We start from the raw sequence: 14815 nt of genomic DNA, 5'->3' as shown, positions 1-14815 counted from the left end.
CAAGTTACCTGGAAACTGTAAGAACAGTGTTTTATAGCAGGTGTCTCTTTAAAACACTTCTCTCAGAGGTGGTAGCTGGAGCGTTCGGCAGGGGTTAACCTCAGGTTAATCTCCCCATCTCTAAAGTAGGTGCCTGCTCCAAATCACCCCTTAGAAAGGTTTATCTTTCTGCAGGGAGAGAGCCTGGGGAGATTATCACCCTCTGCAGAAGGCAGGGATTGTACAAAGGCCAGGATGGTGGGATTTGTGTCACTTATGGGGAGAGTAACACAGAGTTCTGCTCTTGAAGGACGAGCAGGCGCATCCTGAGACTGGTGAATGCCGCTTTGCTAGGGCTCCTAACTTCCCCTTTCAAAGATGCACTGCTTTAAATGCTGTTCTAGAAGACGGCATTTCAGCCAAGCTGTGGAAACACAATACAAAGTCAGGACAGGAGGTGAGGAGGAGAGAAACCAAAGTGGTGTCAGCTGCAGTGTTCTGCTGGGCTGATGGTGTTCCTGGTGCCGTGTAATTACATTGGGTGACAATTTGTCTGCATTGCACACTGCTCTTGGGAAACGTGGATAAGACTGGAGAGGATATGGAAGTATAGTGAGTGCAGTAGGCACAGATGTGTCTTCTGAATGCAGCGTGCACTTTCTGTCTTGCTGACTTTCCCTTCTGACTTGCTTACAAGTGCTTGTTTTTCTCCCAGGTCGTAGGAGGCCTAGATATCCACAAAAAGATGGTGGTAGATGTGTGACTCTGTAGGGCACCACCCAACACTTTTGCTTTCTTCTCCATCTCTGAAGATCTGCTCAAGACGTCCAGCAATGCTCTCTGTGTATTTAAATGGAAGTATTTTTCTCTGTGAAGCCACATTTTCCAACATGAGCCTCGTGAAGCCAACTAAGTGTTATTGAACTTTGATTCTCTCAATAACTCGGTGTAGCACTTTAAAGTCTGAAGGACAGCAAAGATGGAAAGAGCATATCAGTGTGGTGGAGAAAGGGAAGGGGTTGGCTTTTTAATTTATTTTTCTTCATCTTTTATAACAAGGAAATATCTATCTATATATATATATGTGTGTGTGTATTTATATATAGATATATATGTAGCTTTCTATATGTAGTAGCTAGGTGGGCTTTAATTTAATATACTTGATTCAGAAACGAAACTAGAGTACAAAGTGCCAAGCAGAATATTAACAGTTCAATATATGGATATACATCCTTACTTTTATTTCACACAGTTTTATATATATAGTAGAAGAATGTAAAATTTTAACTGGGTGTTAGGTCAACTCTTCTCCTTTTCCTGTGACTGTTCAGATGTTTCTATATATTGACTGGCTGACAAAGCATCGCTTCTGATTAATTTACCTTAATGACATGTTTTGTAACACAGGAGACTAAGTTTATTTATACCTGTTAATATATTACCAGGGACTGTGTCTCTTTGCTAAATAACTCAGTACAGTTCTACTTAATATAGTTTAATGCTACTGCCAAGAACCAGCCCTCGTGTGCAAATAGTAAGTGCAGAACGCTTCGATGGCCACTAGATTTTGTCACCTAGCGACTGGGGGTGGTCACAGCTGTCCCAAGTTTATGCTCACCTGCTGTTTTGGAGTCATTTTAGACACGGCTGCTCAAGGTGTTAGACACATTGATTTGCTCTTGTGCTTACCTTAATGAAAGTAGGGTCTGTGTAACTGCAGGATCCCCATCTACTTACTTTATGCAGGACGTAGATTATAAAGCGTTTTTGCCACTTAAATTCTCTTGTTTCAGCTGTGATAGTTTCCCCTCTGCATTTAAAGAACGTTACAGGTAGCATAAATAACTGGTAATATTTTATATATATATATATATATATATTTATATATATATGTATGTATATGGGATTCATACGGGCAAAAATCTTGTTAAGCTATGCCACAGAGGAGGAAAACTTCATGCCCTCTAAATTGATACCTCTTGCAGTTCTCCAGTCCTTTGCCTGGAGAATTTTTTCTTTTCTAGACTTGTCCATATCATAATTTGTAACCGAGGGTAACTTGATGTATTTGTGTGATATAAAAGTAGCGAGCCATGTTTTACAACTTTATATCATCCCTTCCCTTTTCTGCAATGGTACTATTGGCTGGAAGAAAAACATTTGCTAGATTTTTTAGGACAGTACATCTTTCCTGTATAGTAGTTTTTCTATTAAAAAAGAATTGTTTTATAATCAGCATTGGAAAGTGCAGGTTGTCTGAATCTACTTCTATCGAGCACCTGTCTGCCATAGCTGTTCCTTCGACTGAGTGCTGCACATCCATGGGCTCTGTCTGTGAGAGAAATCCAGGTGCTTGGTGTCCTTGCATGACATGAAGTTTTGCATGTAGATCGATTTGAAATGTTCCTCTTGTTTACATAATTTGCATAATTTAAACGATAATGTTGCCAAACTTTGGTAAATGTTAATGTTCAAAACAAAAATCTCCACTACGTGTAACTTTCTTCCTCTGGATCAGTACGTGGCTTATAATCCCAGCCAGTGGTTGTATCTGTTCCAGTGTCAACTGCCATGTGCTCTGCTTCAAGGGGGAACTGGTCTTTTGTGAATTTTTTGTACATAAGTATTTGTTACAAACATTTTAGCAGATGCTTTTGATTTCTCTTACTTGCTTGTGCATATCTGGGCTGTTGGTATAGAAATTAGTGCTGCCGTTATTTCCTTCAGGGGGGATTGGAAGGGGAGGGATGAGGTTGGTTTTTTTTTTTAGTTTGTGTGGGGAAAAATGATTTCTGTTGAATGTTTAGTTTTTCCTCTGCATGCTACATCATATGTTGTGGGAACTATAAGAACCTTCATACTATATGAATACAAAATAAAATATTTGAACCTTGGTTTGGGTGCCTCAGTACTTACCTGGACACTCCCCAATAAACCTAGGGCAGCTCCATGCCCTGCTCTAGGAGCAAGTTGCTGCTCAGAGTGTTTGTCCCTTAGCTGAGCACCCCTAGGCTTTGTTCAGGTGTTTCCAGACAACTCCTGTATTTTTTTTTAAAGGCCCATCTGAATCTCTACTTAGATCAAACACCTTGGATAAGTGGGGCTAAACTCACAATGGTTGATGCTGTGCTGTTAGAAAACAAACACAAACCTCTAACCTTACTGCAGGTGGAAACAGCCAGCTTCCTTTCTCAAGGCAAATCACCTCTGCTGGTGAAGGCAGTCCTTGGTGGTGAAATCCCTTCACAGAAGCAGCCCAGGAGCTGTTTGCTGTTGCCTTTCATGCATCCTGTTGATTCCTGCACCCTAAAGGCAGCCTCTGAAGGTGTGGGGGCCTCCCTCCTGGTTTGGGCTGCCTTTTGCAGCCCTGTGCTCAGGTCAGTGTCAGCACACACCTGCTGTAGGAGGAAGATTAAATCACTTTCCTACATCCACACCCCGCTTTCCCCTCCTGCCTCTAGAGCTCACTGACATAACTGATGTACAGAGAATGGACAAACTGCTACTGGGGCAGTGCACTGCTTTTCCTTGAGCTACCTTGGACCCTCTTCTCAGTACAGATCAGACTTCACAGGTAACTAAAGGGAACTCAGACAGCTCTGCACATCTTAAATCCATTAGTGATTGAAGGCTTGAATTTATTTGGCTGTAAAAACGTTACCAGGCTACGTAAGTACTATCCAGCTGTAATGTGCTGCACAGTTAACTCAAACATTGAGAAACACCTCCTCAATTTGCTGATGTTTTTTGGATCTCATTTCACTTTCTGTTTTGATTCACAGACCTAAACTGAGCTGCTTTGCGTAAGTCCTGGTAATGAGTTTAAGTGGGGAGGGGCAGCAATAAGGTGCCCAGGCTGCGCAGTCTCTACTGCTGCAGGCAGCATTTTAAGAGGGAGGACGTGCAGCACCGGCAGCTGTCTGTGCTCCAGTGCACGGGCCCTGCCAGGACACAGCCTTACCTGGAGGTTCTTAGCATCACTACTCGGATGCCCCTGCAGATCATTCCTGAGAACAAAACAGGAATCCAGATAAGCTCAGATTCTGAAGCTGAGTGCAGTGATGCTGTTTCCCTCCTGGCCTTCACACTGTCTCTTCCTGTGATGCACTGCAGCAGTAGCAGATTCTCTTCCAGCAGCCTGCTCTCAGCACTGCAACGGGAGCTTCCTTTTTACAGAAAGATGCTGACTGGTCTGTGGTTATGAACACTTAATGCTGCTGACTGCTTTCAGCTCCAGACTTCGAGGCTTTCTCAAGTCTTGTGAACGGTCTTGCAGTACTTGGGCAATCAGAAAGTTACTCTCAGTCACGTTTTGGCTTGAGAATAAAGCAAAATCAGGCACCCATACTTCAGTATACGGTTTCATCATTTATAGAATAGCTTTTAATGGCTGTACACAGATTGTGATCAAAGCAGACAGTATGCCTGCAGTATATCAGACTGCACAAACAGTCCCATTTTCCTTCTGTGCTTCCCAGTCCAGCAGAAGGCAGAGTGCTTCCATAGCCTCTGTGACTGCACAGTTTGTGCCCGCAGCACCCACGCTCCCCAGCCACAGTCCTCAGTAAAGCAGCACCACTGCATCTCAGAATCTTTCAGCTGCTCTGCTGGCCACAGCCCTAATATTGCCGTAAACTTTGGATGGTGGGCTTCCTGCAGGAGAAAGTACATCTTAGTACATGTGATACAGAAATGCTGTTCTGCTCTGATGTTTACATCTGTGTCAGTGTGGGGAATTTGAGCCCCTCCTCTCAGGCACAACCACCACCTCCCAGCAAGCTACCTGCTCCAGATGCAGCTGCAGGCACAGCAGGGGGCAAGGTGAGACTGCAGAAAGCACCTTTCAAAACAACCTATTTTGCTGTAATAGAGAAGGTCAGGCACCAGGACTTACCTAAAATTAGATTGCAAATTGCTGTTCGTGCCATTTTAATGTTCTGAAAAGATCCTAAAATGTGAATTTTCCTGTAAAAAGCAGCCAAAGCAATAACAGTTAATGTAAGAAATGCAGTGCTGAACGTCATTAATAAATAGCACCTCCCTCACACTGGAGTTGAAGCACACCAAGCAGAAGTTGCATTCACTGGTTTGTTTTCCAGTCACCATAAAAATCCTCCACAGGGTAGAACCTCTCCACTTCTAAATCCTTTTAAGGATACGCTTTTACAGTTTGCAACGTCGCAGCTCTGCGAAATGACAGCTGCAGGGTTGGAAGGTTCAACTTTGTTATTCACAGGAAGGAATTCTTCAGCTGCGTGGAAGCAGTTCTGAATGTGCCCACGATACTCAGAACAGAAGGTCAAACCCTCCAACGCTGCTCACGAAAAACAGCACTTTCAGCATCAGCGAGACAAATGATTTACAGGAGTTTACAGCAACTTAAGCCCTCTCAGTTCCTGCAAGCTGGCTGGCTTAGCTCAGGGATTGCACTGTGACGGGAGGGATGTCAGTACTTACGAGTCAGCAAGAACAATCCGTGTTCTTGTTACGTTTTCTATTGTGAATTTTGTTTTTCCACCTTTCCCTGCTATTCTCCCTATTGCTCTTGACAGATGGTCTCCTTTCAGAGGTTTGACTAAAATGAGAACAAAGCACTCAGTCAAGCAGCAGCGGTGTGTATCCTCTGTCACGTTTCCTCTACTCAAACAAAGGGAAAAGCATGCAACCAACACATGTTGAAACAGCATTTTTAGGTGCTGCTCTCCTTGAGATCATCTCCAGGGACTCCCAGCAGCACGTGAATGTTTGTGATGTCTGCTTCCTGCTGCTATCACAGCACTGAGAGGAAGAGAACCCAGTTCCCGTTTAAGTCTAACACTTGTGTTCCCCCAAAACGTTCCTTCTGACATTTAAGCTTGAAAAAAAGATTTCTGGTGATGAGAAAAGCCCAATCAATTGCACGATCTGAAAAACTGACAGTTTCAAGGATGAAAATCTGGAGGCTTGTGCTGGGAGATCAAGCTTCCTGGACCTAGATAGTAATGCTGTGTATTGGCACCAAGGTTCTCCTGATCCCCAAGGTTAAGTGACACACGTGGAGAAGAGGAAAAGAGCAAAGATGTGCTCAGGCAGTGCATGTGGGCTGCTTGAATAGCACAGCAGAAACTACTCACCATCTGTAACTTCAAATGACTCTAGGAAAAGGTCGTCTAATCTGATGAGAGCAAGAGCATCCTAAAATAGTCAGAAATCTGTTATCAGTGTGAGCATTACAACACCACCACCACACAGTTCCAAGTTTTTCTTTAGACACCCAAACAGATCACATCAGTAATGTATCTCTATTTGATGCATCAAACATCGGTCTTCATTTCAAACATTATGGAAAACCTCTGTGAAGATTTTGATTTCTTTAATGTAATTTCTGTAGTGCTTGAAGATTTCAAGCAAGTTTAAGCAATACCACAACCCGGCTTCTTGGAAACTCACCTCCACCTGAAAGCCAAGTATGAATGCTTTCACAAAGTCGGCTGCTTTTGTCAGAGCACTGAGGTCCTTTGTCTCCGGACAGGTCTGAAGAACAAAGTTATGTTTCCAAATTAAGAAGGGGCAAATAGAGTCAGGACTTGGAAAATCTATGAGATAAAAGCTAGCCATAAAAAAGAAAGCCAAAGCCACATTTCTGTAATGCCACTTCTGCGTTGTCTTCTATTGAAAGACACGAGCAGTGTACGTTGTGTTTAAAACAACAGGCTGCACACAGAGCTGTGGTGCCCCATCCCTGCAGGTGCCCAAGGCCAGGTTGGATGGGCCCTGGGCAGCCTGAGCTGGTGGGGGGCAGCCGGCCCATGGCAGGATGGTAGAACTGAGCGGGCTCTGAGGGCCCTTCCAACCCAACCATCCTGTGATTCGTTCCACGATGATCCTCTGGAATCCTTATTACAGCCTACGCTTGGGGGAAGGGAGAAACCGAAGAGATGGGTGATTACCGGAGGCACCTCGAGGAGGGCGAATGGCTCTAATGACAGCATCCTGGAAGCGTTTCAGCAGGTGATCACAAAACACGGGTTCAATAAAACATAAGGAACAAGAAAAGAGGAACGAGACGATACGCAGAGCAGCGCTCACCTTGATCTCAACGTTCCTCGTCTTTAAGTTAAACCTGATCTGGAGCTGCAGGTGTTCCACGATGGGCGTGAATATCTTCATCCAGTTCTCCTTCAGCGGGGTGTACCTGTTGGCCGGCACCGGCACCCTCCTCACCTCTCCTTTCCCCACCTGCGGACAGCGGGGCGGTGAGCAGCGAACACGGGCGGATCCCCCCGGCCCAGCCGCTCCCCCCAGCCCCGCGCTCACCCCCAGGGCCGCGACGGGCAGCGGCGGGAAGGCGGGCCTCTTGCCGGGCCGCGGCCCGGTCGCCTCCGCCGCGTCTGTCGCCTCCGCCGCCTCCATCGGCTCCGCGCCCTCCGCTCTCCGCTTCCTCCGCCCGCGTTTGGAAGCCACGCTCGTGAAGCCGCTCTCGTCCGCCGCTTCGGTCTCCATGGCGACGACCGCCGTACCGGAGCTCGCGCCTCTCCACCCGCCGCGTGGCCCTCGACCGGAAGTGCCCGCGGCTGCTTCCGGTCCGCCCTCCCTCCGGCTTCCCGCGGCGGCCGCGGCGCTTCCGGCGCTCGGTATGTCGGCGGCGGGGCCGGAGCGGCCGCAGGTGGTGGCGCACGTGCAGCAGTCGCTGAGCTACACCGTGTTCGACTGCAAGTGGGTGCCGCGCAGCGCCCGCCTGCTGTGCCTCGGCAGCGCCCCGCGCGGCACCGGCGTGCTGCAGCTCTACGAGCTGCGCGGCGGGCGGCTCCTGCTGCTCAGCGAGGTGAGCGGGCAGAGCCGGTGGTGATGCGGGGCGGCCCCGCCGGGTCGAGGGGTCCTCGGCGCTGCGCCCACCCTGCCTTTTTTTTGTTGTTGTTCCTGCAGATCGAAAAGGCCAAGCCGATAAAATGCGCGACTTTCGGGGCCGCCTCCCTGCAGCAGAGGCACCTGGCAACGGGGGACTTCGCGGGCAGCCTCAGCATCTGGTGAGCGCCTCGGGTCCGGAGTGCTGCAGTACAGGAAGGACAGGGAGCTGTTGGAGAGGAGAGCCGCAGGATGATCGAGGGCTGCAGCACCTCCCCTGCGAAGACAGGCTGAGGGAGCTGGGCTTGTTCAGCCTGGAGAAAAGAAGGCTGCGGGGTGACCTCAGTGCAGCCTTCAGTACCTGAAGGGAGCCTACAAACAGGAGGGGAATCAACTCTTTGAAAGGGTAGATAACTGCAGGACAAGGGGAAACGGATTGAAGTTGAGGGAGGGAAGATTGAGGTTGGACGTCAGGAGGAAGTTCTTCACTATGAGAGCAGTGAGGTGCTGGAACAGCTGCCCAGAGAGGCTGTGGATGCCCCGTCCCTGAAGGTGTTCAAGGCCAGGTTGGATGGGGCCCTGGGCAGCCTGGTATTAAATGAGGAGGTTGGTGGCCCTGCGTGTGGCAGTGGTTGGAGACTTGTGATCCCTGAGGTCGCTTCCAATCCTGGCCATTCTGTGATTCCGTGCTGAGATCTGGGCTGGTGGGGAGGCTGCAGCTGGGCTGTTGCACCGATGCTGACTGCTGAAGGCGACGCCGTGTTATCTGCTCTTTTCTCACTAGGAATTTAGAAGCTCCCGAAATACCCGTGTATTCTGTGAAAGGTCACAAGGAAATCATTAACAGCATAGATGGTGTAGGAGGCCTGGGAATTGGGGAAGGTGCACCAGAAATTGTGACGGGCAGTCGAGATGGTGAGTGGGTGAGCTCTGCTCAGTTTACCATCCATCATCCCTGGATGAGGTCTGTGGGCACTGGGATGGAGGGCAGCCATGCCCAGCCGTGCTACTGAACCCTGCTTGGGATGGGTTTCCTTTCCTTGCTTTTGGAGCTGCAGGGCAGCTAAAGATACTCTTGCCACTGAGTGAGAGACAGAAGGAATACAAAGCAGAATAAATAGAAAATAGCAGCTGGAGTCTGGATGGGGCCCTGGGCAGCCTGGTGTAGGATTAAATGGGGAGGTTGGTGGCCCTGCATGTGGCAGGGGGGTTGGAGATTCATGATCCTTTGAGGTCCCTTCCAACCCTGGCCGTTCTGTGACTCTATGGAGATCTTACGCCTTCCAGGTGATTTTCCTTTGTTTCTGTTTGTTATCCTGTTTCGCTTTTCCTTATACATTGAAGCAGTCTGGAGGGGTCAGGCTGCCTTTGCCTGGGGACATGAGAATGGTGCATCCATTCTGACTGCTCTGCCCTGCTCCTTAGGCACTGTGAAGGTGTGGGACCCACGGCAGAAGGAGACTCCTGTCGCTAACATGGAACCTGCGCAGGGAGAGAGCAAAAGGGACTGCTGGACTGTGGCTTTTGGTAACCAGTCACAACAGCCTCCTCTAATGTGACTGCATTTTGACAATTATCAAACTACTGAAGGCAGGGTTTGTTGTTCAGTGTTGCCAAATTTGTGTGTTTTCAATGTGTTTTAAAGGCTGTTCATCACATTTTGTGGTAGTTGGCTCAGGCATCATTTTCTTACCATCTATGGTCAATTGCTTCACAGATAAGCTTTATTCATAGGCATTTTTACAGCCCTAGCATGGGAATTGAAAATTTCTATGTCTAGGAATGTAAAAGCAAAGGAACTGTTTTGTTCTGGAGGGGTCTAAGTAAGGTTGTGCACGGAGAACCAATAGCTGGTGTTGTGTAGTTCCAACTGTCAAGCATTAAGACATTAATTAAAGTGACAATCCTCAGAGCTAAATAAAGGCAGCAGAGGTGCTTGACTCGTGCTCAGCACTTTTCCTTTATAAAGGGCAAGCTGCTTGCATTGTACACCAGCAGGTGTTTCTGGATTAGCTCTGTTTCTGCTTCCAGAGTCAGGCAGTGAGTTTTGCAAACTGCTAATGCATGCATGGCTTATAATAACAAAACAGGGAGATGGCATTTCTTGGCAAGGAGGTCCAGCTTCAGTGCTTGTTGCTATTGAGATCTTTGCCTTCTGTTTTGACTCACGGAAAGAAAAGTGGCCTCGTACTTCCTTAGATTTGCCTTTGAGTTCCAGATGCTGGAGCCCAGGCCACATCCATCCCAAACTCTGCGCTCTCCATCCAGGTGAACTTCTGGCAGCCACTGCTGTGCCTCCCTGAGCCTGGCTGCTGGGAAGCAGTGCTGAGATGGCTGGCGATGGCTGTGGTAACACCCAGTGTCTCCTCAGCACTGCTGAGAATGGTTTGCAGCAGGTGAAGCAGTCTGTGTAACTCAGGCAGTGCTTGGCAGGGGGAATGAAAACTTGTTGACCCTGTTTAAAGAAAAGGACTGCCAGGTTTGAAGCTGTGTTTTCGATACCTTTCAGGCCTGAAAAACAGCCTGCTCATTAAATCTTACTATAGTAATGCTTTGCTGGCATAAATCTAAGTTGAAATTGCTGACTTAAGACAACTCAAAGTTACAGCCTAAGAGGGGTTTCTGTATTTTGATTAATTCTGTCTCTGTGTCCAGGCAATGCTTACAATCAAGAGGAACGTGTTGTTTGTGCTGGATACGACAATGGGGACATTAAATTGTTTGACTTAAAAACCATGTCACTGCGATGGGAGACCAACATTAAGAATGGGGTAAGGTGCCATGGGAACATGGCTTCACTCTGACCTCTGTGCGTGTGTTTTCAGTCGTGTTACTGCCCAGTTGGTGTTGTTGTAAGAATGACCAATGGTTAGCTATGTATTTGCAAACCACACACACAAATGTATGTTTTTAGCAGTGGCTGCATGTATTGATTTCTCTATTTCAGGTTTGCAGCGTGGAGTTTGACAGAAAAGATGTGAATATGAACAAGCTAGTGGCCACGTCACTGGAGGGAAAATTCCATGTTTTCGATATGAGGACTCAGCACCCGACTAAAGGTTTTGCTTCTGTTTCAGAGAAGGTATGGGGAGGTGGATAACTTCTTTAGCAGCATCTATTACAGAAGTTTGTCTCTTAAGTAGCTGGAAGCACCCCAGGTTTAAAATTGTTGTCTTTGGAGGCAGTGGGATCCCAGGTTAGTGGGGCAAGCTGTGTGATAGCATGGCCCTCGAGCAAGCAGTGAAAGGACTCCCATGCATCCTGATGCCAGTGCTTCCTCGGGCTTCCTCTCTTTCAAAGCCTGTTATTTGGGCTCCTCTGGTCTTTGGCTCCTGTTGCAGCTCTGTGCACTCAGCTGTGCCCATAGACTGGGGGTCATGTACATTGCAGGCTGCATCAAATTGTGATCAGCAAGCAGATTCAAATCTTAAATATATCCAGAAATAAAGGGAGCCCTCTGAACATGTTTTTGTGGTTTTGTTTTTGTCCTGCCTGTATGGGCCTTATGTGGGCCTTGGAAATACTGATTTTCCTTCAGAACCAAGCATTTTTGATTTGCAGTGTTGTGATTAAGTGAGGACATATGGAGAGAGGCTTATGGCTGAGTTTCCATTTAATATCTTTAACTTACTGTTTTCCACATCACCAGGCAAAGCAGGTAAGACGTTGTTTTGATCAGATGGCACGAAAGTATTTACTGAGTTAGAGTCTGTAGTAATAAACTGTGAAAGAGGAAGTTCTTATCTTTCCTTAATTGCATTTAAAGGTTTCCTTTCAGACATTTGTAGACAGATGTGCATCAGGTCAGGTCATGCATGTTACAGATTTCTGTTGCCTGGCTGAGATTTAAATTTGAATTTTAGGTGCTCAGTTGTGTTTGCACAGTGTTTGTAGTACATTCACTTACAGTAATGTTATGTAGAGATGTCAGAGGGTGAAATTAGCCTCATGGTGATGATGTCACCTAAGAGTCTGGAAATTGAGTACTTCTACAAAGCTCCAGACATGCTTTTACAGCCACTTGACCCATTTAGCCATACTCAGATGGCCGGTCGTGAAGAAGCTGAAGTAGTGTGGTGGCTTTGGTAGGGCTGCTGCTGCCTTATCTCTGCACGGGAGTGGGGCTTTTTCTGCCTGGGAACTGGCTGTTCCATGACAGCAAGGTTAAGGCAGGAGGGAGGAAAGGTACCTCAGAATGGTTGTTCCAGTGTCAAGTACAGCAGTCATAGAATCCTAGAAGGGATTGGGTTGGAAGGGGCCTTAAAGTTCCAGTGCCCCTGCAGCGGAGGGAGGTCTCTTCATACAGGTAACTGCAGTGCATTTTTGCTTCCCTTCTTGCAAAGCTCAGCTGTAAATGACTTCTGTACAATGCTGATTGTTTCCTAGGCACACAAATCCACCATATGGCAGGTTCGGCACCTCCCACAGAACAGAGATGTATTTATGACGAGTGGAGGAGCTGGGAGCCTTCATCTCTGGAAGTAGTAAGTGATGGTTACAGATAGGGATAGTTACAGACCTTCTGGTCTGTAATGGGGGAATGAGAAACAAAACAACCGGTTATTGTTTTAAGAAGGAATCGTCCTAAAAATGGCATGCAGGGTCCCACTTCCAAGCTCAGAACTTCTAGTTAGAATTACTGCTACAAGTACAGAGGAAAAATGATTCTGGTGTCAATATTCATCTGGAATCCTGAATTAATTCCTAAAAGAATGGGATTGCAACAGCATGACTGAAATCAGCCCTTTTCACTTTCCTTAACGTAATCAAGATCTAATTATATTCCCAGTTAATTCTGAGTAGAAGAAAATAGATTTCATAAAATTCTCATGGGAGCAATTATAACTTAGAAAAATATTGAAAGCCTGGACTTTCAATGATTCTTTGCGTCTTCTCACACTACATAGCAAAATAATTCAGTCATCCTAAATGCAGTGAAGTAGATGCATCAAGTTTCAGGGGGGGCAGCTGAGGTGGAACTGTTTGCCTGTGGCAAAAGCATCACTGTTGAAAGATAAAAGGCTATAGGAGAGAAATATCAGGACTCAAAACTTCTGTCTCATTGTTTTGCTATGAGATACTTAACAAATACGCAGCGTGGCTCTACCTGGATATGATGGCTCATCATTTTGAAGACATTTGCCTTGAGAACAGCAGAGACCTTTCTGAGTGGTCTTTTGAGAGCAGAACGATATTGCTGTTTGTCTCAGCAAACTCTAAGAGCACGTTTTACTTTTCTTTCTGCCAGTGAGTACCCGGCTCAGCGCTCAAAGAAGGACTCGGAAGGAGCTGAGATGGGGGTGGCAGGTTCTGTCAGCCTCTTGCAGAATGTGACTCTGTCAACACAGCCGATTTCTAGCCTGGACTGGAGCCCTGACAAAAAGGGGCTGTGTGTTTGTGGTGCCTTTGACCAAACTGTGAGGGTACTGATAGTTACCAAGCTTAACAAAGTTTGACAGGAAAACTGGGGTTTCTGATGAGAAAGCAACATAGTTTGCAGTCTGTAAATATGGGAGGGAGGGCCCTACTGCTTTTAATTTAATTTCTCCCTTGTTAGAACTGGATTAAAGAAATAGAAACCAGATCTTTCTATTGAAAGTTGAGATACATGCACTTAAGAGTTGTTTGATTGTGCTGCAATGACTTGGGAAAACTTTCTTGGGCATAGAACTTTTACCTTCTGGAAATGTAAATTGACATTAAAATGAAACGTGCCTTTCCATTAACACAACCTGTAACTTCAATCACATGAGTTGCCTGTGTTCAGTTTAACCACAATGCAAATCCATTTGTGGTTGTGGAATTGTTTGGCTGTTTTGTATGTAGTGATGTCCATATGCATTCATGCAGTGGAAGCTACTATATGCTTCCTCCATAGAAACTCTGTGCTTACTGGAATTTGTTAGTTAGAATGTTTGTTAAAGGACTTAGAATTCTTTAATACACTGTAGAAACTACAATGAGAACTAAATATCCAGGTTTAACAGTGTAAAGTTTTTGTTGAAGATGGCATCCAAATTAAACTCTTGCACAAAATGCATTGTTTTATTATTTTAGTTTGGATTTGTAATAAGTTTTTAGTGTGCTGTTGATTTTTTTTTTTTCTTATATCTGTTTTTAACTTTGTATTCCACAAATAAAATTATTTGAGGCATTGTTTCAATATGAATCAAGTATATTATTCAAACATTTTGATACTTAGAGAAGGACTGTGCTCCTGAGAACACTGTGCAGTCCTTGGAAGACCATCGTTTTGCAGCAGAAGTTAGTAAAGGTAACTCCCTGTTTTAAAAACTGAAAGAATGTTTTGGCAACCTTCAGTATTCACTATTTCTTCAAAACCAACCGTGCCAGAATAGCTTTGTTGCTGTCATTGTGCCTAAACTTCTCTGTGATTCCTCTTGCCTACCTGATGCTTCTTCTCTGAACAGAGTATGTTTCTGCCAGCTGTTTTTCACATGCATATCCACTTACTGCCCTCTGTGTGTGTACTGAGAGGAGTGGTTCATAATTTGTTTCACTAATCACATTCTTTGTCTGGTTATTAGCCCACAGCTGGCTTGTTTGTACAGATACGAGTCGCAGTTAAAAGGATTTGACTATTTCTGAAACAAGATTGTGGTGGGAAAACGACAGCTTTGCCCATGCTAAAAACAAGAAAGCTCCTGTGTGGTGTGTCCATTTGCAAAGAATTTCTGCTTTCTCAGGCTTTGGAGTGAGAAATTGCTATCTGATAAATTCAGGCGAGTCACCTGCCCTGCTTCTCAAGCCCAGTGTTCCATGGGCTGCTCCTGAAAACAAGAGGCTGCTTTGCTGAGGCACTGAGATCTTATGTCTGTGCTGGTCCTGCCATCAGCTGTTGTCTGAGCAAGATGCAGGAAGAAAAGGAAACTGCATAATGCTGGACAGTAAGGTAGGGCTGGTGGCAAATAAGGGAAGTGTGGAAGCCAGAGGCTGTAGAAATTAGAAAAGGAAACTGGGCTGAAAGGTGAGGAGCTCTGTCAGAGGGGTC

The 14815-nt window shown here is 46.1% G+C and overlaps 3 protein-coding genes across 5 annotated transcripts in view; 2 read left to right on the top strand and 1 right to left on the bottom strand.

Moving 5' to 3' along the window:
- Nucleotides 1-2873, top strand: part of PPP3R1 (protein phosphatase 3 regulatory subunit B, alpha) — a 32717-nt gene extending 29844 nt beyond the window's left edge. Inside the window, exon 6 of the mRNA XM_048937990.1 lies at nt 695-2873. Coding sequence (XP_048793947.1) covers nt 695-742 — 48 coding nt within the window. The 3' untranslated portion in view covers nt 743-2873. The remainder of the gene's footprint in view (nt 1-694) is intronic.
- PNO1 (partner of NOB1 homolog) lies at nt 2706-7461 on the bottom strand. Of its 3 annotated transcripts, none has more exons than XR_007375483.1 (8): nt 7276-7461; nt 7048-7197; nt 6409-6492; nt 6093-6153; nt 5437-5554; nt 4874-4944; nt 3941-4632; nt 2706-3377 (listed from the first exon to the last, which is right to left on the bottom strand). XR_007375483.1 is itself a non-coding variant. In XM_048937988.1 (7 exons), exons 1-7 carry the CDS (start codon nt 7459-7461, stop codon nt 4565-4567), a joined length of 738 nt encoding a protein of 245 aa, XP_048793945.1. In that variant the 3' UTR covers nt 2706-4564. The 3 variants fall into 3 exon arrangements, 1 of the variants encoding a protein (XP_048793945.1); XR_007375484.1 differs by having other exon boundaries at nt 2706-3374; XM_048937988.1 differs by having other exon boundaries at nt 2706-4632.
- On the top strand, nt 7460-13966 carry DNAAF10 (dynein axonemal assembly factor 10). Its single transcript, XM_048937984.1, has 8 exons — nt 7460-7783; nt 7885-7985; nt 8588-8718; nt 9229-9330; nt 10459-10574; nt 10751-10885; nt 12190-12287; nt 13052-13966. Exons 1-8 carry the CDS (start codon nt 7460-7462, stop codon nt 13257-13259), a joined length of 1215 nt encoding a protein of 404 aa, XP_048793941.1. The 3' UTR covers nt 13260-13966.
- The last annotated feature ends 849 nt before the right edge of the window (nt 13967-14815 follow it).

The sequence above is a fragment of the Lagopus muta genome, chromosome 2, assembly GCF_023343835.1.
Source record: "Lagopus muta isolate bLagMut1 chromosome 2, bLagMut1 primary, whole genome shotgun sequence".
Lineage (NCBI taxonomy): Eukaryota > Metazoa > Chordata > Aves > Galliformes > Phasianidae > Lagopus > Lagopus muta.
This window is presented reverse-complemented; position numbering and strand designations above follow the sequence as displayed.